Below are 24,995 nucleotides of genomic sequence, written 5' to 3' on the forward strand. Positions count from 1 at the left end.
AGGGTGGTGAGTGTGTACCTTTAGCAGGGTGGTGAGTGTGTGTGTGTGTGTTTTTACTTTTGCCTGCTCGCGGCTCTGTCAGTATTGATTGATTGATTGACTGATTGACTGAACATTTTCATTGTGTGAAGCGCATTGAGTTGCATCTTGTAAGAAATGCGCTATACAAATAAAATTTGATTTGATTTGATTTGATTTGTGTGTACCTTTAGCAGGGTGGTGAGTGTGTACCTTTAGCAGGGTGGTGAGTGTGTACCTTTAGCAGGGTGGTGAGTGTGTGTGTGTACCTTTAGCAGGGTGGTGAGTGTGTACCTTTAGCAGGGTGGTGAGTGTGTATGTACCTTTAGCAGGGTGGTGAGTGTGTATGTACCTTTAGCAGGGTGGTGAGTGTGTGTGTATCTTTAGCAGGGTGGTGAGTGTGTACCTTTAGCAGGGTGGTGAGTGTGTGTGTACCTTTAGCAGGGTGGTGAGTGTGTATGTACCTTTAGCAGGGTGGTGAGTGTGTACCTTTAGCAGGGTGGTGAGTGTGTATGTACCTTTAGCAGGGTGGTGAGTGTGTGTGTACCTTTAGCAGGGTGGTGAGTGTGTGTGTACCTTTAGCAGGGTGGTGAGTGTGTATGTACCTTTAGCAGGGTGGTGAGTGTGTGTGTACATTTAGCAGGGTGGTGAGTGTGTATGTACCTTTAGCAGGGTGGTGAGTGTGTATGTACCTTTAGCAGGGTGGTGAGTGTGTATGTACCTTTAGCAGGGTGGTGAGTGTGTGTGTACCTTTAGCAGGGTGGTGAGTGTGTGTGTGTACCTTTAGCAGGGTGGTGAGTGTGTGTGTACCTTTAGCAGGGTGGTGAGTGTGTGTGTACCTTTAGCAGGGTGGTGAGTGTGTATGTACCTTTAGCAGGGTGGTGAGTGTGTGTGTACCTTTAGCAGGGTGGTGAGTGTGTACCTTTAGCAGGGTGGTGAGTGTGTGTGTACCTTTAGCAGGGTGGTGAGTGTGTGTGTACCTTTAGCAGGGTGGTGAGTGTGTGTGTACATTTAGCAGGGTGGTGAGTGTGTATGTACCTTTAGCAGGGTGGTGAGTGTGTATGTACCTTTAGCAGGGTGGTGAGTGTGTATGTACCTTTAGCAGGGTGGTGAGTGTGTGTGTACCTTTAGCAGGGTGGTGAGTGTGTGTGTACCTTTAGCAGGGTGGTGAGTGTGTATGTACCTTTAGCAGGGTGGTGAGTGTGTATGTACCTTTAGCAGGGTGGTGAGTGTGTGTGTACCTTTAGCAGGGTGGTGAGTGTGTGTGTACCTTTAGCAGGGTGGTGAGTGTGTGTGTACCTTTAGCAGGGTGGTGAGTGTGTAGTGTCAACTGTCACTTAGATCCAACTGTCACTTTCAAATTAACCTCAAGATTCCTGTATATACCCTGAGTAGGTTTGGGGCATGGTGGTGAGTGTGTATGTACCTTTGGGGCTTGGTGGTGAGTGTGTATGTACCTTTGGGGCATGGTGGTGAGTGTGTATGTACCTTTGGGGCATGGTGGTGAGTGTGTATGTACCTTTGGGGCTTGGTGGTGAGTGTGTATGTACCTTTGGGGCATGGTGGTGAGTGTGTATGTACCTTTGGGGCATGGTGGTGAGTGTGTATGTACCTTTGGGGCATGGTGGTGAGTGTGTATGTACCTTTGGGGCATGGTGGTGAGTGTGTATGTACCTTTGGGGCATGGTGGTGAGTGTGTATGTACCTTTGGGGCATGGTGGTGAGTGTAGGTACCTTTGGGGCATGGTGGTGAGTGTGTATGTACCTTTGGGGCTTGGTGGTGAGTGTGTATGTACCTTTGGGGCATGGTGTTGAGTGTGTATGTACCTTTGGGGCATGGTGGTGAGTGTGTATGTACCTTTGGGGCATGGTGGTGAGTGTGTATGTACCTTTGGGGCATGGTGGTGAGTGTGTATGTACCTTTGGGGCATGGTGGTGAGTGTGTATGTACCTTTGGGGCATGGTGGTAGGTGTAGGTACCTTTAGCAGCGAGTGGCACGGTGGTCAGGTCCTTGGAGAAGTCAAGCACGTCGGGGAAGTGCAGACACAGAGACTTCACCAGGATGTGCAGGAACGTCGACTTCCCATCCACCGTCTTGGTGGTGCTTAGCTGCAGAGGACAGGAAGAGGAAATGACACGTCACACAGACCTCCCCTCCACCCCCCTGGGTCCTCCCCCCCACCCCCCTGGGTCCTCCCCCCCCCTAGTACTCCCCCCCCCCTAAGTACTCCCCCACCCCCCTGGGTCCCACTGTCCCTCCTAAGACCTCTTCATCCCCTGTACAGTTTCTCTACTGTAAATCATAAAATAAAATAAATAATTAATTAATTCTTCCCTCTTCTAGCATTGTAACTGCCGATGGCCCCTGGCCTGAGCATAGATTACTTTTTACATTACTTTACGATGACTGATGGACAGATGATTCACTGGATTAGACAAATGTATTTGCTACAGTGTGTAAATGTACCTCAGGGAGGAAGTTGATCTATGTAAATTTACCTCAGGGAGGAAGTTGATCTATGTAAATGTACCTCAGACAGGAAGTTGATCTATGTAAATGTACCTCAGGGAGGAAGTTGATCTATGTAAATGTCCCTCAGAGAGGAAGTTGATCTATGTAAATGTACCTCAGAGAGGAAGTTGATCTATGTAAATGTACCTCAGGGAGGAAGTTGATCTATGTAAATGTACCTCAGGGAGGAAGTTGATCTATGTAAATGTACCTCAGGGAGGAAGTTGATCTATGTAAATGTACCTCAGAGAGGAAGTTGATCTTGAAGCCGGTGGTCTTGTTGGTCTTGGGCTGTCCGTTGTTTAGGTAGTTCCCCATCGCCAGGACAAACTACAGAGGAGAGGGAGAGGGAGGGAGGGGGAGGGAGGGGAGGAGGGGAGGAGGGGGAGCAGGAGGGAGGAGGGAGGGAGGGAGAGGGAGGGAGAGGGAGGGAGGGGAGGAGGGGGAGGGGGAGGGAGAGGGAGGGAGGGAGAGGGAGGGAGGGAGGGGGAGGGAGGGGGAGGGGAGGAGGGGGAGGGGAGGAGGGGGAGGGAGGGAGAGGGAGGGAGGGGGAGGGGGGGAGGGAGGGAGGGAGAGGGTGGGAGAGGGAGGGAGGGAGGGGGAGGGGGAGGGAGAGGGAGGGAGGGAGAGGGAGGGAGGGAGGGAGAGGGAGGGGGAGGGGGAGGGAGGGAGGGAGGGAGAGGGGGAGGGAGGGGGAGGGAGGGAGGGAGGGGGAGGGGGAGGGAGGGAGGGAGGGAGAGGGGGAGGGAGGGGGAGGGAGGGGGAGGGAGAGGGAGGGAGGGAGAGGGAGGGAGAGGGAGAGGGAGGGAGAGGGAGAGGAGGGAGGGAGAGGGAGAGGGAGAGGGAGGGAGAGGGAGAGGAGGGAGAGAGAGGGAGAGGGGGAGGGAGGGGGAGGGAGAGGGAGGGAGGGAGAGGGAGGGAGAGGGAGGGAGAGGGAGAGGAGGGAGGGAGGGAGGGGAGGAGGGAGAGGGAGGGGGAGGGAGGGAGAGGGAGGGAGGGAGGGAGGGAGAGGGAGGGAGAGGGAGAGGGAGTGAGGGAGAGGGAGAGAGGGAGAGAGGGAGAGGAGGGAGGGGGAGGGAGGGGGAGGAGGGGCATCAAGACGGCAGAATTTCCATATTGTTGACATGTAAAGTGCTTTGAGTCAACAAGAAAGCACTATACAAATACAAATGTTATGTATCATTATTATTATTATTATTATTGTTGTTGTTGTTGTTATTCGTGCTGTGCGGTTAATGCCTGTTTGATTATGTATCGCTTGTTGTCGCATGGAAGGCAGACTCTTTATCACGGTTGTGTCTGTGTTGATACGAAACAACAACTCACAAACAACAACTTCGATCTCGAGAGCTTCTTCTGGTGTGTGGAGTCTGAGATTGGGGCCAATTGGGCCCAGGGAGGGAGAGAGGGAGGGAGGGGGAGGGAGAGGGAGGGAGAGGGAGGGGGAGGGAGGGGGGGAGAGAGGGAGGGAGGGAGAGAGGGAGGGAGAGAGAGGGGGAGAGGGGGAGAGGGAGGTACCTCCAGGATCTTAGCTAGCTTCCTGCTGCTCCTGAGCTCCAGAGAGGCCTGGGCTATGCAGGCGTAGCCGGCCTTCATCTCCTCTGTCCTCTCCCTCAGCGTGGTCTTCACCTGCAGGCTCCTCAGACGCGCCTTGTACTCTGGGACGGACAGCATCTAACACACACACACACGCAGAGAGGTTACACACACACACAGGTTACACACACACACACGCAGAGAGGTTACACACACACACGCAGAGAGGTTACACACACACACACACACACACACACACAGGTTACACACACACAGGTTACACACACACAGGTTACACACACACACACACACACAGAGAGGTTACACACACACACAGAGGTTACACACACACACACACACACACACTGTCACCTGACCTTTAACCCTGCTGTCTCCTGACCTTTAACCTTTAACCCTCCCCCCCAGGGTCGTACCTGACCTTTAACCTTTAACCCTCCCCCCAGGGTCGTACCTGACCTTTAACCTTTAACCCTCCCCCCAGGGTCGTACCTGACCTTTAACCTTTAACCCTCCCCACAGGGTCGTACCTGACCTTTAACCTTTAACCCTCCCCACAGGGTCGTACCTGACCTTTAACCTTTAACCCTCCCCCCAGGGTCGTACCTGACCTTTAACCTTTAACCCTCCCCCCAGGGTCGTACCTGACCTTTAACCTTTAACCCTCCCCACAGGGTCGTACCTGACCTTTAACCTTTAACCCTCACCTGCAGGACAAACTGGTCCGGCCCGCTGAGCTTGGTGGGGTCGTCGTGGTACTGCTGGTAGCGCTGCACCTCCTCAGCGTCGGGGGCGTACAGCAGCAGCTGGCTCAGGTGCGTGGCGTCCAGCCGCTCAGTGGACATGCTGAGCAGCACCTGGCGGAGCTCCACCGGGGACAGCTTCAGGTGGGCGATCAGGATGGCTGGGGGGGAGGGGGGGAGGGAGGAGGGGGGGGGAGGAGGGGGGGGAGGAGGGTCAAGGTGATACGGAGTGGAGTGTCATGGACAACTGTCGAAGAGGCAACATGACAAATCCCCTGGATTGCCTACCTAGCCCTAGCCCTGGATTACAGGTTTTAAACCTAGCTGGATTACAGGGTTTAAACCTAGCCCTAACCCTGGATTACAGGGTTTAAACCTATCTGGATTACAGGGATTAAACCTAGCTGGATTACAGGGTTTAAATCTAGCTGGATTACAGGGTTTAAACCTAGCTGGATTACAGGGTTTAAATCTAGCTGGATTACAGTGTTTAAACCTAGCCCTAACCCTGGATTACAGGGTTTAAACCTAGCTGGATTACAGGGTTTAAACCTAGCTGGATTACAGGGTTTAAACCTAGCTGGATTACAGTGTTTAAACCTAGCCCTAACCCTGGATTACAGGGTTTAAACCTAGCTGGATTACAGGGTTTAAACCTAGCTGGATTACAGGGTTTAAACCTAGCCCTAACCCTGGATTACAGGGTTTAAACCTAGCCCTAACCCTGGATTACTGGGTTTAAACCTAGCCCTAACCCTGGATTACAGGGTTTAAACCTAGCCCTAACCCTGGATTACAGGGTTTAAACCTAGCTGGATTACAGGGTTTAAACCTAGCTGGATTACATGGTTTAAACCTAGCTGGATTACTGGGTTTAAACCTAGCCTTAACCCTGGATTACAGGGTTTAAACCTAGCCCTAACCCTGGATTACAGGGTTTAAACCTAGCTGTATTACAGGGTTTAAATCTAGCTGGATTACAGGGTTTAAACCTAGCCCTAACCCTGGATTACCCCTGGGTTAGGGGTCAGGGTCAGGGTTAGGGGTCAGGGTTAGGGGTCATACTTACATGCGTTGTAGGCCTTCTTATGTGACAGAATCTCCACCACGTCTTTCTTCTTGAAAGAGTCAGGATGAGGAGCCAGCTCCGGAAGAGACACTGACATCACCCCGGGGGAGGGAGGGGGGGGGGGGAGAGAGAGGGAGAGACTTGGGTGAGAGAGAGAGAGGACTCGACTGGCATTCATGAACTGCTAAAATATCCTGATGAACAGTTTAGATGTGTTCAGTGTTCAGGAACATCCTATTCTGGTTAAAATGGGTCAGTGAAGAGCCGGTAGGCAGTGACGCAGCTGTCACACATCACACACACACACACACACACACACACACACACACACACACACACACACACACACGGCAGAACACAGAGGGACTGACTGACTCACTGGTGGTTTGTGGGGGAGAGTGTGTGTGTGTGTGTGTGTGTGTGTATATGTCTGTGTGTGTGTGTGTGCGTTCACATGTACTCACCCACACATGCACACACTTTTACAGCATGTACTGTATATGTATATCCCCCCCCACACACACACTCACACACACACACACACACTCACACACACACACACACACACACACACACACACACACACACTCACACATTTACATTACATTTTTGGCATTTAGCAGACGCCTTATTCCAAAGCGACTTACAATCAATACATTTGAATACTAAGCATGTGAATCAGCAGTCCACCATTCGTTGCAGGAAGAGTACTCTAGCTCGGGCCCGGGGCCAATGATAGAAGGAAAAACCTTCTCCCTATTATCGCCTTCTACTAAAACCTTTTTTTATTTTATTTTATTTTATTTTATTTTATTTATTACTGGAGAAACTGAGAAACAGTACAAGGGGGGCAATAGAAGTTCTTAGGGACACAGTAGAGGGGAAAGCGGGTGTCTTTAGGAGACGTAGTGGTGAGGGTCAGAAGATGTCTCAGGAGGAGCAGTTAAGATGTAACCTGAAGAGATGGGTCTTCAGTCTACGACGGAAGATGGGTAGTGACTCAGCCGTTCTGACGGCCGTGGGGAGCTCATTCTACCAGCGGGGAGCCAGTGTTGTGAAGAGACGTGATCGGGCAGCCCGACTGCTGTGTAGAGGAGGTGGGGCCAGTCGGCCAGCCGAGGTGGAGGAGCGGAGTGAGCGGGCAGGGGTTTGGGGGGTTACCATTTCCTTCAGGTAGGCAGGGGCTGTCCCTTTAGCTGCCTGGTATGCAAGCACCAGGGTCTTGAACCTGATGCGAGCTGCTATCGGGAGCCAGTGCAGGGTGCGAAGGAGAGGGGTGACATGCGAGTATTTGGGGAGGTCACTCACACACACACTCACACACACACACACACACACACACACACACGCACACGCACACGCACACACACACACACACACATACACACACACACTATACTCACCGGGGCTCTTCTGGGTGCCAAAGTGCAGCTCCAGATCCAGATACTTCACCATGTCACTGAGCTTGTCATAGTCTGAGTCCTCTCTCAGCTACACACGCACACGCACACGGACACGGACACAGACACAGACACAGACACAGACACAGACACAGACACAGACACAGACACAGACACAGACACAGACACAGACACAGACACAGACACACAGACACAGACACAGACACAGACACAGACACAGACACAGACACAGACACAGACACAGACACAGACACAGACACACACCACACACAGACACAGACAGACACACACACACACACACACACACACACACACACACACACACAGAGTCAGAGTCACAGTTCTCTCTCAGCTGCAAACAACAGACAGACTAACGATGCATTTCTCTTAGAACAACCAACCAGACAAACGTGTTAGATCTACCTTGCAACGGGCTAACCTGATATTATAGCTAACGTGCTAGCCTGATATTATAGCTAAGATGCTAACCTGATATTATAGCTAACGTGCTAGCCTGATATTATAGCTAAGATGCTAACCTGATATTATAGCTAACGTGCTAGCCTGATATTATAGCTAACGTGCTAGCCTGATATTATAGCTAACGTGCTAGCCTGATATTATAGCTAACGTGCTAGCCTGATATTATAGCTAAGATGCTAACCTGATATTATAGCTAACGTGCTAGCCTGATATTATAGCTAACGTGCTAGCCTGATATTATAGCTAACGTGCTAGCCTGATATTATAGCTAAGATGCTAGCCTGATGTTATAGCTAACACGCTAGCCTGATATTATAGCTAACGTGCTAGCCTGATATTATAGCTAAGATGCTAGCCTGATGTTATAGCTAACACGCTAGCCTGATATTATAGCTAAGATGCTAGCCTGATATTATAGCTAACATGCTAACATGCTAACATGCTACCCACCTGTCCCCAGATGGTGCCCTCAGAGTTCTCCACCTGCTCCCATCGCAGCCTCTTGACGCTCATGTGGTTGGAGTCCATCCTCTGGGGGGCGGGGCGGGGCAGGGGGGGCGGGGTGCAGGGCGGGGGGAGGGGCGGAGGGGGAGGGGGCCCCCCCACACCCCCACCCCCCTGGTTCACGGACAGGTCCGAGTGAGAGTGATGAGGCCTGGACTGGAGCTGCAGCTGGGACTCTGAGGGGGGGTAGTGGGGTTGGGGGTGGTGGTGGTGGAGGTGGTGGAGGTGGTGGAGGGACTGGGAGGAGTGGTGGGACTGGAGGTGGTGCTGGGAGGGCTGGGACTGGGGCCTCTGGGGCGCCTGCTGCTGGTTGGAGGGGTGCACCCCCCCCCCCTGGTGCTGGTGGGGGGACGGGGGGGGGACGGGCTGGAAGGTGGACAGGCTGGGCAGAGGCTGGAGGGGCTGGAAGGTGGAGAGCGTGGGCTGGGGCCGGTGGGGGGGCTGCTGGGGCGGGTGGATGAGGTGGATCTGGTGGTGCAGAAGCTGCTCGGGCTGGGGGGGCTGGGGGGTCATGTGGCGGATCTGCTGGATGGAGCGGGGCCGCTGGGGGGGGGGCGACGGCGGCTGGCCGACCTTCTGAGGGTGGGGGGGCGGCGGCGCGTGGTCCTGGTGACCCTGGTGGTGACCCTTTTGGCCTTTCTGACTCTTGTGACGAGGAGCCTCCTTGCTCAGGTGAGCAGCAGCAGCCTCCTTGGTGTTCAGCAGGTGCGCGGCGCAGGGCAGCGACGCAGGTGGTTCCGCCGCCGGGTGGATCAGGAGGTGGGACTGGTTGAGAAGCTCGTCGACGGAGGAGTGATGCGACGGAGGATGAGGTTGAAGACTCTGGTAGATTCCCTCGGCGTACAGACCCCCCTGCGGGCCTGGGAGGCGGTGGTGGGGGGAGGGGGCCAGCTGTCGATCTAGGGGGTGGAGCGGGGAGGCGGCTAGCTGGCGATCTAGGGGGTGGGGGGACGTAGCAAGCTGTCGATCTAGGGGGTGGGGGGACGTAGCAAGCTGTCGATCTAGGGGGTGGGGGGACGTAGCAAGCTGTCGATCTAGGGGGTGGGGGGACGTAGCAAGCTGGCGATCAGGGGGGTGATGGGGAGACGTGGCCGACCGAGATTTGCGTCGGTGAATTTGGTGAGCCTCTTGTTGTTGTTGTTGTTGTTGGACCTGTCGCATCTGGTAGACTGGGTGGCTTTGGAGGAGGTCAGGGGAGGGGAGGGGGGGCAGGGACTGGTGAAGCTGCTGCAGCGGGGGGATCTGCGGGTGGGACGTCGGGTGGGACGGCTGGAGGGGCAGAGACTGGTGGCCCTGGTAGACCTGCTCCAGGTAGGCCTGCTTCTCTAGGTAGGCCTGTTGCTTCTGGAGGGCTTGTTGCGTTTGAAAGGCTTGCTGCTGCTGCTGGTACGCTTGTTGTTCCTGGTACGCTTGATGCTCTTCGTAGGCTTTCTGTTCTTGGAGAGCTAGTTGTTGCTCTTGGAAAGCTTGTTGCTCTTCGTAGGCTTTCTGCTCTTGGTAGTGCTGTTGTTCTTGGTAGGCTTGTTGCTCTGCGTAAGCCTTCTGTTCCTGGAGAGCGAGTTGCTGCTCTTGGAGAACTTGATGTTGTTCTTGGAAAGAAGCTAGCTGTTGCTCTTGGAAAGCTTGTTCCTCTTCGAAGGCTTTCTGCTCTCGGAGAGCTAGCTGTTGCTCTTGGAAAGCTTGTCGCTCTTCGTAGGCTTTCTGCTCCTCGTAGACCTTCTGCTCTCGGAGAGCTAGTTGTTCTTCGTAGGCTTTCTGCTCTTGCAGAGCTATTTGCTGCTCTTGGAGAGCTAGTTGTTCTTCGTAGGCCTTCTGCTGTTCCTGGTAGGCTGCTTTCTGCTCCTGCATCGCTGCGTGGACCAGCAGGTCCTCCCGGGTGGGCAGCACCTTGTTGTGCATCGACTGGCGTTTGGTCGGAGGGTTGGAGCGGGGAGGCGGGGGCGGGGGGGGGCCCGGGTGGTGGCGGCGGAAGGGCAGGTGCATCCTGGGAGAGTGGTCGGGGGTGTAGCTGACGGCGGGGGGCGGCGGGGGAGGAGGGGGGTCGTTGAACTGGACGGGCGGGGGAGGCGGGGGGGTCATGGGGGGAGGGGGGATGTGATGCTCGGAGGAGGAGGAGTAGGTGAGGGAGGAAGCGTCACCGCCGCTGCTGCTCTGACACTCGCTGGGGCTGCTCAGCTCCGGGGGCAGGAAGCTTCCCACGTCCTCTTCTTCGTCCACCCCCACCCCCTCCTCTTCGTCATCGTCGTCCTCGTCATCTGGGAAGCTCATCTGGACGACATCCTGCCACCAGACACATTCACATTACCGTATTTTCTCTGGGCTTGTCACAACTATGTGCTGCTCCTATACCACTGAAGAATTAACTGAAACATTAACGGTAGCTTGGTGAACTTGTTTACTGGTAACTTGCTTGTTGGACTCGCTGGTTTGTTATGTTAATTTAGCCTATTCAGCCTCCCAGGTATGTTCTTTATGCTATTGTGTAGCTGAATAACTGTTAATGTGGCTTGTTATGTTAATTTAGCCTATTCAGCCTGTTGTTCTGTGTGGTATTGTGTAGTTGAATAACTTGCTTTTCCAGATTAAATGTCTGTTCTTGGTCTTGGATTTTGTGAAATACATTTCTAAATAAATGCGACTTATAGTCCAGTGCGATTTATATGTTTTTTTTTGTCTTCATGACTGCGACTTATAGTCCGGAAAATACGGTAATCCTGCTGCTAGATCCTTCTACATTAGGGTTGTTTGTGTTGCTGGTGAAACCGGGAACAAGTCGAAACCAAACCAATCAAAATGTTCTGACTTTTTATTCGACGTTGTTGAAGATCAGTGACACACTCGCTAGTCACGCCAAGACATTGCTATGCAATGGATTAAGTGAGGAATCCCCACTACTACCTAGCTAGTGTAAAGGAGTGGGGACGTTGACATTTATTAGACGACAAACAACGTTGACATTTATTAGAAAACTGTCAGAATAAAAGTCAGAACGGTCTGTCGGTTACCAACTTGTTCCCGGTTTCAACTGTGAGTCTGATGTTGAGAGCTGCTCTGTCTAAGGCATGCGTTGTGTACTTAAACATGACTTATATTATTATATTATATTATATTATGTACTTATACATGACTTCAATGTAATGACAAACTAAACTTGAACTTCAACAGTGAACAGCAGCAGTGTTATATAGTCTTACGCCATCCTGATTGGCTATCGTCAGCAGACAGCACCCTCCCTCCTCATCCTGATTGGCTACCTCCCTCTTCATGCTGATTGGCTACCTCCCTCCTCCTCCTCATCCTGATTGGCTACCTCCCTCCTCCTCCTCATCCTGATTGGCTACTGTCGTATATTTTTACACATATTAATAGCCTTCTTATATAACGTATATCTTACACATATAACACACAGATATAACGTATATTTTTACACATTACATACATATTAAATTACATATATTTGAGGCCTACAAGGGCATTTGAGGACAGACGATCGCGGGGAGATTTGAGCAATTGTCGCACATGCGCTGACACACACACACGAACATGCACGCCCCCAAGGGTATAGGCCAATCAGAGGCCTAGAAGGAAGGATCACGATTGGCCAAGAACATACTGTGATGTGATTGGCTGAGAGACCGCTGTAAAACCCTGTGCTGGGGAGCTCCTGAGTCTGTTTTTTTGTCTTCCTCTGCCCACGACGTGACTGTTTGTGTGTAACCCTGATCCTGTAATCTGAGGACCCGATCTTTTTTGAATAAATACTCTTAAACTTTGGCCAGGAGTTTTTACCTCATTTTTGATCACCAAACAGAGAAAATATTCTACATAAGTGGCGAGCCTAAAATCCAGAAGAATCCATAGCTTTGGATGACCGGCCGTTTTGCAACTCTTGAATTCAACAAAGGGTAAGTCTTCTGCTGAATTCGCCAGGACAAGGCGGAGCTGTGCAAAATAGACTGTGTATATCAAATAAGCTATATTTAAAACGAATCTTGAAGTATATAACTGGGTAGAGGTTAGACAGAGAGAGCCGGGTTGTAAAACCTGTATTGGGAAAAGCGTTTTAATTGTACGATATTTTATCGTGTGTGTGGTATTGTAATTGTGGTACAGCAGAGAAGGAGCTGCTTGTAGGCTTGTTTTGGGAACAAGGTATTAGCACAAAAGCTGAGGGAGAGACGTTTTCCCAGTGGGCTAATGAATGTGGTTTGTATCAGAAAATAGTCTGGTGTGTGTAAAAGAATGAGGATTCTTGGTTAATGTGTTTTGTAAGTAAGAGCTTAGTCCGTGTTAGTGAGCAGAAAATAGCGCTATTTTAAAGATATACATTGTTAATTTACTTGAAAACACGGAGAAAAAAAACGTGGCTTTAGTAGAAAGGGCGCCATTTTTCCTTTGTCTGAAACGCATGTCAGACACGCGGACACAGGCCGCTAGTTGAAAGGACGCCATCTTTTCCTTTGTCTGAAACGCATGTCAGACACGCGGACACAGGCTTCTAGTTGAAAGGACGCCATCTTTTCCCTTTGTCTGAACGCATGTAGACACGGGGACACGGAGCCTCTGGTAGAAAGCATACGCCATTTTAGGAGTATTTGAATAAGATTATCTTGGCAAATAATACGTTTAACTGCATTGAAAGATATTCTTGAAATTGCTGTGTCGTGGAGAATAATAATTATTGTGGAAAAGCAGTGTTGTGTTGTAGTCCACAGCGATTTTCTTCAGAGGCGGTAAGTAGCAAATACACACGCGCGGGTTTGATAGATTTCAGTACTCATCTCTTAAAAGATAACGATAAAACCATACACATAGACTAGTATTGATAAAGATAGAGATATAGTGAATTGATCTCGGGGTATTTCAAACAAGTTTAAAGGTACGGTTACTCGGAAAACAGGAGTTTACACGGGGCCAGCACATTTCAAACACAGAGAGAGCACGCGGAGCGAATAGGCCTGCTTACAGAATATTGGTGAAAGAATCTAAAAGGTTAATGCATAGATTGATGTTGTGAATGACTTTTCAGTATTACATTGATTTAATTAATTACTTATCAGTTGAATTAATTATTCAGAGCATTCATTTTCTGTTTCCCAAAACAATTGATTGATTCCATAAGTTTTAAATCAATGTATATGATGATATAGTGAATAATTCTAACTAATCATTCATTCCTTTCACTTAACAATTGATTTATGTATAGATTGTAAAAGTAAAAGAAACATTGTGAGTTTTAGGTAAGATAGTCATTCTGTAAGACATTTTCAGTGTGGCGCCCTCTACTGGTCAGAACACGATAAAGACATTTTCAATGTGGCGCCCTCTACTGGTCAGAACACGATAAAGACATTTTTAATTATTTACTGCCATCTAGTGGACGAAACACGATAGGACATTTTTAATTGTTTGCTGCCCTCTAGTGGACGAAACACGATAGGACATTTTTTAATTGTTTGCTGCCCTCCAGTGGACGGAATACGATAAGACACTTTGGAACACTGGTCCTCCATCAGTGCATCCGCCTGAGGTCGACGAAATAGTCTTTTACAATAATAAATGGATGGTTACTTCAATTAATTTAAGTAATTACAAATTGATTGAATTAATTATTCAGATTATTTCATTTTCAGTTTTCACAAAACTTTGATCAATTGGTTTATAGTGGTCTAGGGATGACGTTTTCTTTCACAGGATTACATCAATGAAGTGTAAATGACTAAGTCTAGTTGATTGTGCATTCCTTTCGAGTAGCAGGTCGATTTCTTTACAGATTGTAATTGATAATTGATCATTTTGTTCCTTTCAAATAACAAGTCGATTTCTTTACAGATTGTAATTAATAATTAATCATTTTATTCCTTCCAAATGACAAGTCGATTTCTTTACAGGTTGTAATTAATATTCGTGTTTTACATCTTTTTATTTGAAGTTAAGTTCTTTTTTCACAGTTCTTGATTAAAGAATAGCAGAACAGTTTCTATCTGAGGATTGATCAATCAAGGGGTTGTGGATCAGAAAGACTTAGAGCGTGACCTGCTTTTGTAATTTGATAATTGTGTTGAACAGCCTTTGTAGTTTAATAATTAAGTTGACCTGAACTATAATTAATATTGATTGAGCAATTAAGTGACACACATGCATACATAATAAGGGAAAAAAACATTTAGATTAAAACACACACACATAGATTACATTTAAGTCAATAATACACAATACCACTGAAACAATCCGTTGTTCTGGAGTTGTAGTGTTCTGTGTGGACAGTTGACACAGTTAAGAGTTGGACTAGCATCTGTTTAGCAGATACAGCAACAGAAGGTGGGTTGTAAGAAAAGTACACCTTATAGCATATTTTCAGCATATTAAGCAGTATAAATATTTCAGACATGGGAGCCAAACCCAGTAACATTGTGAGGGCTGTTAATACAGACAAGGGAATATTAGCAAATTCATCCCCTGTGGCTATAGTGGAAAAAATGAATCCTCTTGTTAAAGAAATTAGCAAAATGTCAACGAGATGGAATATTCGTTGGGCAGACATTGAACAACCATGGCCAGAGGAAGGCACCTTTGACTTACAATTAATTGCAACATTGGAGATACTTATCAATGCACATAAGGCGCATCAAAAAGGAAAGATTAGATCAGAGAAACGCAGGTTAGAGTTAGCTATTTTAGACCTCTTCAAGGTAGAGGGGCAGAAAGTAGCATTAGCTTGGAATGAGAAAACAGCTCACATGGATCCAGAAAAAAGAGATGAATTGGCCAAAGCAATGGAAGAGAAAGTGAACATTCCCTTCTCACACACAGCTCCAATCTCCAGTCCTCCTCCCTATGCCAAGAGACTGGAGGACAATTCTCAGCGGATCTACCCTCAGGTCCCTGTCCTAAGTACGAGCGGAACCTTCACTATCCAAGATAAGGATGAAAATGTACTAGAGAGGGGAAGAGCGAGAGTGACCGTGGACTTCGAACCAGAGAACAGGTCAGGTGCCAAACAGAAAAAGAAGGAGGAGCCGAGGGGAAAAGGGGACGACAGGAGGGACAAGACGGATGACGGTGAAGATGGCAGTGGAGGTGATAGCAAAGATTCCAGTGATGACAGCAATGCACAAGGAGGCTACAGTGCTCCGATAAGAAAACTACTAGCCAGGGCCGAAAAGCAGGGAGGGAAAATACGCTATAAGAAGGGAAAAGAAGAAAATAGTTCTGAAGATGAGCAGAAGTCTCTGAAGGTAGGGAAGAGAAGAGAGAGCTTAAAGCAAAAGAAGAAGAAGCTGCAGGAAGACAGGGAGGAAGAGGAGGGAGAAAGGAGGGCAAGAAAACTCCGTGCGAAAATCCTAAGAAACGAAGAAGACTACAGACAACAGCTGCAGGACCTAGACGTAGAGAGAGAAACGTATCGTCAATCTCAAGCGGCATCATCACCTGCATCCCGGTTGAACTCCCCAAGGTCCGGAGCGACACCAAGGCGGGACGTAAAAACGGAGCCACAAGTAAGCGATTATGAAACAGCATCGGAAGAAGAGGCAACTCAGGGGAACTTCCCAGTGCTGATTCGAGGTAACCAGATGGAATATCGTCCTTGGAATCATACAGATCTGTCAGAAGTGATAGAAAAACTCCCAGTCCTGGAAGATGGTGGCCACCCCTGGACGACGCAAGTCGACGTGAGATTGACAGGAACGCACGCTGCTATGGGAGACTTGAAAAGACTCTTAGCTACCATTACAGGATTGGACACCATGCAGGAAATATTGATGAAGGCGGGACTTCATAGATATATCGATACATCCGTTTATGATCCAGAACTCTTCGCAGCAAACAGAGGCAAGCTGTGGAAGGCAATCAGAGAAACATACCCTACTCACATTCACCCAGACAATGTCATTGTGAAGCCACTGGGGGGAGATGAAAATCCCCGGGGGTTTGTTGCCCGTGTGCACTCTCAATGGAGAAGTGTGACAGGGAAGGATGCCGAAGATAACCCGTTAGAAAAAGCCATAATCAGGGAAAAGATTCAACAAGGTCTCCCTACCCCAGTTAAGAACAAGCTAGCAGAAGTGGTGGGGCTACGACACATGAGCAAGGCTGTTTATATAGACAACATAGCACACCAAGTAGAATTATTTAGAAAGAAGATTCAGACACAGAAGGCACAAGACGAGGACTCACTCAGAAAACTAACTCAAGTGCAATTGACAGAAGGCAAGAAAACCAGAGAGAGAGAGCAGACTATAGCCCTACAGGTCCCATCTCAGCCACAGCAACTGCAAATTGTCCCTCCCCAGTCATACCCACAGGGGCCACAAGGGGGGAATCCATACCCACAGGGGCCACCAGGGGTGCAAGTGGTTCCATACCAGCCATACAACCAGCCTGGCCAAGGACCACCACAAGAGGGATGGACCACAGCACCGAGGAAGATGCTAGGACCATGTTTCCTATGCGGCCAGTATGGACACTTAAAACGTACCTGCTTTAAGAAGAACCAGGGGGGCGCAGGGGGGAAACAAAAAGGAGGATATAGGCCCCCTGCTGCACCGGCTCCAGGAGTGGTGAACCCCTATGGAGGCCCAGCAGCTGCGATATAGGGGTGCCCAGAAGATCCGAAAGGGGGGTGCCAGCTGGTGGTGACAAACAGGCCTGAAGATGAACCTACAATATGGGTGTCGGTCAACCAACGTCCATTAGAATTGATGGTGGACAGTGGAGCAGCCTACACTTGTCTGAAGCCTGAAGACGCCACGCACCTTCCTATGTCTGGGAAATATGTGAAGACAATCGGATTCGAGGGAATTAAACAGCTGATCCCTACCACTGAGCTTGTAAGCTTAGAGTACAAAGGACAGAGAGCAGATCTGTCAATACTTGTATCAGAACACACGCCAATAGGGCTACTAGGGAGAGATGCACTATGCCAGTTAAATTGTACCGTGAAATGCACACCTGACGGCTGTCAGGTGACAGTGCCACAAGAGAACAGACAGCTGTCTGTCATGATGGACAACAACGCATCTATGGTATATTGGGTGGGAGGGCTTAGCCCAGACCTAATGGAACCAGCAAGGATGTGGGACAATTATATCCTGGCACACATGGCAGAGGCCAGAAGGCCTACTGATCCATTGCATTGTACACTCCAGTATTTCAGAGAAGTTGCAGATGCAACCCCAGATGAGTGGCTGAAGCATCAGCCAAAACAGGTACAGCTTAGTACAAGTTGTATAATCCTAGGCCCTCAGGGAGTGGCTATGAAGATAAACAGTGACACTTATCTAGATCAGGAGCATAAGATTGAGGGTAGCATCCCTCATGTGACACTTATGATATCTGAACACTATAAACAGAAGCATTTAGGGGCAATGATGGCAGACTCAGAAAAAGCCAGATTTGTAACGACAAAAGAAAACCCTGCTATCTGGAGGAGCATTGATGGACAGTTCACAAAACTGATGATCTCTGCTCAAGGAATAGGACATCCGCAGACTGTGAAGCTAATGAACCAGCTAATCCTTCCTGTACAAGCTGACAGAGACCTCAGAGAAGAAATGATGCAGAATGTGCCAGCCGACCTGTGGGCAAAGAACAGTACAGACATTGGATTTGTGAAATCAGCTCGTCCATTGAGAGTTGAACTCATACCGGGTGCAGAACCCCCTTGGAAAAACCAATACCCATTGAAACAGGAAGCAATTGATGGAATTGAGCCACAGATCAAAGGACTGTTAGAGGCAGGAGTCCTGAAGATAACTCAATATCCGTTAAGCAATACACCTCTTCTGCCAGTGACGAAACCTGATGGTTCATATCGTCTGGTACATGACCTACGGGCTGTGAATGAGGTAGTTGTCAGCTATCCAGCTGAAGTTCCTGATCCTCATGTGCTGTTGACTCAGATTCCATCTACAGCCAAAGTGTTTACAGTGATTGATTTATGCGGGGCTTTCTTTTCTATACCTCTTAGTGTAGAAAGTCAAGGGTTATTTGGGTTTACCTACAAAGGTCAGCATTATCAATATACCAGAATGCCACAGGGGTACAAACACAGTCCTCATGTTTTTAATCAGGTCTTAAGGGAGGACTTAGACGGGTTAGAACAGATGATAAGTAGTACTGCCATTCAGTACATGGATGACATACTCCTTTGTGCCCCAGATGAAGAAACATGTCACAGGGATTCCGTTAAACTGTTAAAGGTTTTGGCGGAGAAGGGACACAAGGTGTCTAAAAAGAAGCTACAGTATTGTCAGGAAAAGGTAACTTACTTAGGACAATCCATTACACAGGGACATCGCAGCGTCACTAATGAACATTTGGAAGCTATTCAGAAGGCTCCAAAACCACGAACGGTTAGGGAAATGATGATGTTTTTGGGCATTACTGGGTATAGTTCAGCATGGGTGGAGGATTACACTAGACTAGTCGCTCCATTGAGGGGGATGATTAAGGAAACAGGTAGTGATAACCTCCAATCTTGCATTACTTGGACAAGGGAAGCTGATTTGGCGTTTGAGACAATTAAACACAAATTGCAAGAAGCGCCAGCTTTAGCGCTTCCAGATTATTCCAAAGAATTTGGATTGTATGTTTCTTCTTCAGCCGAGGGGAAGTATGCCTGCGCTGTTCTCACGCAACCAACAGGCATTGGACCTAGTCCACAGCCCATAGCCTATTACTCTGTCGCATATTCAGAGGTAGAAATGGGTTTCGCGCCATGCTACAGAGCAATGGCCGGGGCTTATCTTATGTACGAGAAGGCAACAACCTTAACAATGGGGTACCCAATTACCATTCTCTGCCACCACAGTCTAAGGAACCTCTTGAATCAAGGCAAGTACACTTTGACGATGCCTAGGATTAGGGATTATTACAGGATGTTGGAAAGGGAAGATGTAACATTACTAAGATGTAACACACTTAACCCAGCAGAGACCTTGCCAACCCCAGAAGATGGGGAACCACACGATTGTGTGAAGGAAGCTACGAGGTACTCTAAGCTTAGAGCAGATCTACTAGCTTTGCCTTTAAAGGAAGCTGACGTTGAGTATTGGACTGATGGATCTTGTTACCGGGTAGGAGAAAATTTACGTGCCGGGTATGCCATAGTCCGATCCCAAAATTCGGAGTTCATTGTGGAACAAGCCGAGGCTGTTCCTCAGCCTTGTTCAGCTCAGTTGGCTGAATTGATTGCCCTCACAGAAGCATGCAATTTGGGAACCGGACAAAGAGTGACAGTATACACCGACTCTGCCTATGCCCACAATGTGTGTCATTTACATGGAGCTGTATGGAAGGGACGGGGTTTTAAGAAAACTGATGGTTCGCCTATTCAGCACCACGCTCAAATCATGAAGCTGTTACAAGCCATGATGAAACCAAGGGAATTAGCCATAGTGAAGTGTGCCGCACACAGATCTGACTCATCACATGTCACACAAGGTAACAGGGCTGCAGATGATGCAGCCAAAGCTATTACAGGAGCAGACAAAGCAGGTAAAGTTCTGCTGGTCACACATGAAGTACAGTTACAGGGCATGGTCACGCTTGAGGATTTGTTGATGTTACAGAGTGAGGCAAATGCGCTAGACAAGGCAAGGCAAGGCAAGGCAAGTTTATTTGTATAGCACATTTCATACAACAGGGGCAATTCAAAGTGCTTTACATGCATTATTTAAAAAGACAGCAAGAGGAGCATAACAAAATAACAATTACAATGAATAAAAGCAAATATAAGAAGTAAATAGATAAAACATTTAAAAAGACAATAGTTAATGGAAAAAAGACATTGATAGAAGTGTTTGTGTTTAATCATATCCCTCCATATCCCTCTACATCCCTCTACATCCCTCTACATCCCTCTACATCCCTCCACATCCCTCCACATCCTTCCACATCCAAAAACCTATGGTTAACAAGGGGAGCTAGTCAGGATGACACAGGTCTATGGAGAAATCATGAGGGACTGGTTGTGGCACCCCCAGATTTATTAGGCATACTGATACAGGAAGCCCATGGATTAGCACATGTGTCCAGGGGGGAGGTTAGACGCAAGATCACCAAGGAATATGGTTTTTGGGCTCCATATTTGTTGGAACAAATAGACCATATCCTTGGTCAATGTGTGGTCTGTTTGAAGAACAATATCAGACCTGGAATACCAGTGGGAACTGGGCATATCCCTACCCCAAACGGGCCAATGAAACATTTAGTGATTGACTATGTGGACATGATTCGTCCTGTTGCAGGATACAGGTACATGCTAGTTGTAGTAGACAGGTTCAGCAGATGGGTAGAAGCTTGCCCCACTCGAAGAAAGGATGCTCAGTCTGTAGCAAAGTTCCTATGCAGGGAAGTCATGCCTAGGTTTGGAATTCCAGATAGGATATCGTCAGACAATGGTAAGGAATTTGTGGATAAGACGGTAAAGCTTATACTACAAAAGTTGGGAATCAAGCAGAGACTTGGGTGTATTTACTCACCTCAAAGCCAGGGGATAGTAGAGAGGATGAACGGGGTCCTTAAGAACCGTCTTTCTAAGGTCTGTAAGCATACAGGTCTTAATTGGTTGGAAGGACTCCCTCTTGCATTGATGGCCTGTCGTTCCAGTGAGATTCGAGGGCTGCACTTGACTCCCCATGAACTGGTAATGGGGAGGATAATGACAGCTCCCTGTGTACGAACCAGTGGGAAAGGGCCAAGTTTGGCTCTCCTGGAGAGTGACATGAAAGCCTATGTACAGTACATGACTAACCGGCAAAAGAGTATCTCTTCTTATGTGCTCCACAAACAGGAACGTGAAGAGGAGGTGAACGCACAGGAGAGGAAGGACGCGTTGCAACCGGGTGACAAAGTATACGTGAAGGTCTACAGACGGAAGTGGCATGAGGCTCGACGGGAAGGACCATACGAGGTCGTTCGGTGCACTGGGACTGCCCTCCAAATCAAGGGGTCCCCCACCTGGTATCACGTTCATCACTGCATCAAGGCACCCAATGAGGACGATGAGGGAGAACCTCAGCAGGATGGTGAGGAGACCCCTGGGGACGAGGAAGTCCACAGCTTGGACATCCAGGCTGACGAAGATGTTGGTGAGTATCTGCGCCGTGATGCAGATGATGCCGGGGGCCTCGTCCCAGACCCTGTCCAGCCCAGAGATGAGTGGGCCAACGGAGACCGTGAAGGATCCAGCGACTGCGACACCCCTCTTGGGGGTTCTACCAAGCCTGGTGTTGCCCCTGTTGTCACCCCTTCCGACCCTGACAATGCTCCAGACGGAGATGTCAGCAACCCGGGCGGCTGCCCGGACCGAGGTACCATTGAGAGACACAGACCTGTCAGTGATACACCTCAACCAGACAGACCCCGTAAAACACCAAGGCCAATTAGGAGGAAACTCAAGCCATGCCGTTTCAGAGACTAATATACCCCTTAGTGTTCCTACCCCATTGACTTCTTTGGACAATGTTACACTTTACTCACACACTGTTATGCCTGGACGTCAGAGAAGAATGATCACAGCAGGTAGAGCTTTTGTTTGCCCACATTCACGTTGTACTGTTGATGATTGTTTGATCTATACCGCCGAAGCGAACGAGTGGTATTTATTGGATACTACATATGTTACACTTGATCAACACTCAAGCAACACGCAAGAAACTCGTGTGACATTAACTAATGTTGACCAGGGGTTGAACTCGTATTGGTGTGCTAGACGTGATATCGGTGAACAGGTGTCTAGTAAATCCAACAATTTCAAGGACAAAGTTTGTAGGACCAAGCCTGACTTTTCACACCACTATAGGTTGGACTGTGAGAAATTTGTGCATAAATATGTTCACGATGAGTTACCAGGAAAGGTTGAAAATGTTGCTGTGAAGGCTTCTACGAAGGCGATTGTAGTCGCTACTGACGATTATTTGTTGTATGATTCTAATCACCTGGGGACACGGTCCCACCCTAATTCTGCCACTAGTATCATGAAAGATTTTGCTTCCAAAATGAATTATTCTGATTGCTGGATTTGTCAACAGGTCCCTGTAAGTGCGTCTGCTCCTATGTTTTTCCCCATACCGTTAACTAAAGCAGAATGGCTTCATTATAATTGGCAGGGTTTAGCCCCATTTGTTTTACAGGGCAAGAACCAGAGCTCTTCTTGTCAGCCCAGCACGATTCTGGTTCCTTTAAATTCTTCCTATGCAGGTGTGGATATGGGTGTGTTGGAACGTCTGACAGCAGCGGTTAACCAACACCATAGGCCTAGCGGTGTGGGGAAGGTTATTATTGATAGGCTTACACATTTGTCACAACCAACAGGTCCGAAGAAGATATATATTATCCAAGCTATGTTCGCTCAATTAAATGGTACTGCATTGAGTCCTCATCTGTCATGTTCTGGGAGTGTGACTTCTACACGGTGGAGGGGTTCAGTTGTTATTTCTGGATTGAAATGTAAAGTTGTTGATTGTGCTATGGTGCCTCAAATGAAATTACATGATACCAATACTACCAGACGGCAGAAAGGCACCACGCAGCTTAAAGTCATGCCTCTCGTAAATATTACAACCTGTATTGACATTCAAGTACGGCCCAAGAGCAGCGCGGTTCGTCAGTTAGGGGCCGCGTCTTGTATAGGTGGAACCATGTTCTTGTATCCTGGTACGGAGCTTCAACTCCCGGAACATGTGTTTCTTGTGTGTGATAATGATGCATTCTCTAAGCTTCCTGCTTTGATTGAGGGTGTTTGTTATTTGGCTCATCTGATACCTTTGATTAGGAAAGTTACTCGGGAGGAGATGTCTGTACTTCACAAACAAGCAACCCATCGTAGTCGTAGGGCGTTGTCTACCGCTCAGAAGTTTTTTGGCCTAATATTCCCAAGTTATGGTGTCTACAACTCTCAGACTGAATTAAGTGCCCTATCATCCGTTCTTGAGAAACACATTAATGCTTCGGATGCTGTAGTGTCTGCCCTGGCCACTGAATTGACTGAAACTAAGAATGTAGCTCTCCAAAATAGAATGGCTTTGGACATTATTTTGGCCAGTCAGGGTGGTACTTGTGCTTTGATAGGCGGTGAATGCTGCAGTTATATTTCGGATTCTGATAACGCTTTGTATGATTTTCATGAATCTAACAAGAAGGGTGTAGAGGATTTACATAAAGAACACGGTTGGAATATGTTAGATTTCTTTGATTCTGCTTTTTCAGGTATTGGTAATATGATCAGGTCCGTCGCTATTATTTTTGTTGTCATTATCATCTGTATTATGTTACTTGGTATTTTGATCAAATGTTGTGGAAAGTGTATTTCTGATGTTCCTATTAATGCTTTAATGTTGACCAACATAGCTGATGAGCAAAAGCTGGATTCTGTTTTGCTTTCTGATTTTGTTTCCTCCTTTGATGATTTGTTTATTAAGTGATGTTTTATCATTATTTGCTTCGATTACTGTTTGTTTCTTTCTATATCATGTGATTGATGTCAGTTGAGAAGTGGTGTGGTGGTTATGCAAAGATAGGAAAGCGGTTCTGTTCCTAGCACAACGAAGAAAACGCTCTTGACTGGGAAAGGATATCAATCTGAGACAGCGGTAAAGGCTGTTCTCCAACTGGGTTCATGTGCTAGTAACCTCTGTCCCTGGCGCTTCAAGGACAAAGAAAACATCGGTCGTTGGAAGTTTCTATATTAATTTGTGCATGATGGACTGTGTTTAGTTTAATTGTGATTGTTATTTTCAAGATTCTTTTTATTATTGGTTGGTTTCTATTTTTTGCATGATGTCTTTGGGTTCTTAATAGTTATTTTTTTTTTTTTTTTTTTTTTTTTTTTTATATTTTCTTAGCTGTGATATGTGAGGTTTGTGTTTTTGTTTTGGTTTATGTGATCATTTAGTTTCGGAACACCCTCTGGGTGGTCCGAGGGGGGATGTGTCGTATATTTTTACACATATTAATAGCCTTCTTATATAACGTATATCTTACACATATAACACACAGATATAACGTATATTTTTACACATTACATACATATTAAATTACATATATTTGAGGCCTACAAGGGCATTTGAGGACAGACGATCGCGGGGAGATTTGAGCAATTGTCGCACATGCGCTGACACACACACACGAACATGCACGCCCCCAAGGGTATAGGCCAATCAGAGGCCTAGAAGGAAGGATCACGATTGGCCAAGAACATACTGTGATGTGATTGGCTGAGAGACCGCTGTAAAACCCTGTGCTGGGGAGCTCCTGAGTCTGTTTTTTTGTCTTCCTCTGCCCACGACGTGACTGTTTGTGTGTAACCCTGATCCTGTAATCTGAGGACCCGATCTTTTTTGAATAAATACTCTTAAACTTTGGCCAGGAGTTTTTACCTCATTTTTGATCACCAAACAGAGAAAATATTCTACACTACCTCCCTCTTCCTCCTCCTCCTGATTGGCTACCTACCTCCCTCTTCATCCTGATTGGCTACCTCCCTCCTCCTCTTCATCCTGATTGGCTACCTACCTCTTCATGCTGATTGGCTACCTCCCTCTTCCTCCTCCTCCTGATTGGCTACCTCCCTCTTCCTCCTCCTCCTGATTGGCTACCTACCTCCCTCTTCATCCTGATTGGCTACCTCCCTCTTCTTCCTCCTCCTCCTGATTGGCTACCTCCCTCTTCCTCCTCCTCCTGATTG

General features: G+C 48.0%; 1 protein-coding gene across 1 annotated transcript in view; it reads right to left on the reverse strand.

The window, feature by feature from the left end:
• grid2ipa (glutamate receptor, ionotropic, delta 2 (Grid2) interacting protein, a) overlaps positions 1–24,995 on the reverse strand; it is a gene marked incomplete at both ends in the record, with an annotated part of 38,718 nt that overhangs the window by 2,709 nt on the left and 11,014 nt on the right. The window contains 9 exon segments of the mRNA XM_080523651.1: positions 1,999–2,128; positions 2,775–2,861; positions 4,050–4,205; positions 4,793–4,989; positions 5,898–5,987; positions 7,301–7,388; positions 8,252–8,395; positions 8,606–9,622; positions 10,166–10,585. Of these exon segments, the coding sequence (XP_080379777.1) occupies positions 1,999–2,128; positions 2,775–2,861; positions 4,050–4,205; positions 4,793–4,989; positions 5,898–5,987; positions 7,301–7,388; positions 8,252–8,395; positions 8,606–9,622; positions 10,166–10,585 (2,329 nt within the window).

Source organism: Nansenia antarctica, assembly GCF_963989245.1.
Source record: "Nansenia antarctica genome assembly, chromosome: 2".
Lineage (NCBI taxonomy): Eukaryota > Metazoa > Chordata > Actinopteri > Argentiniformes > Microstomatidae > Nansenia > Nansenia antarctica.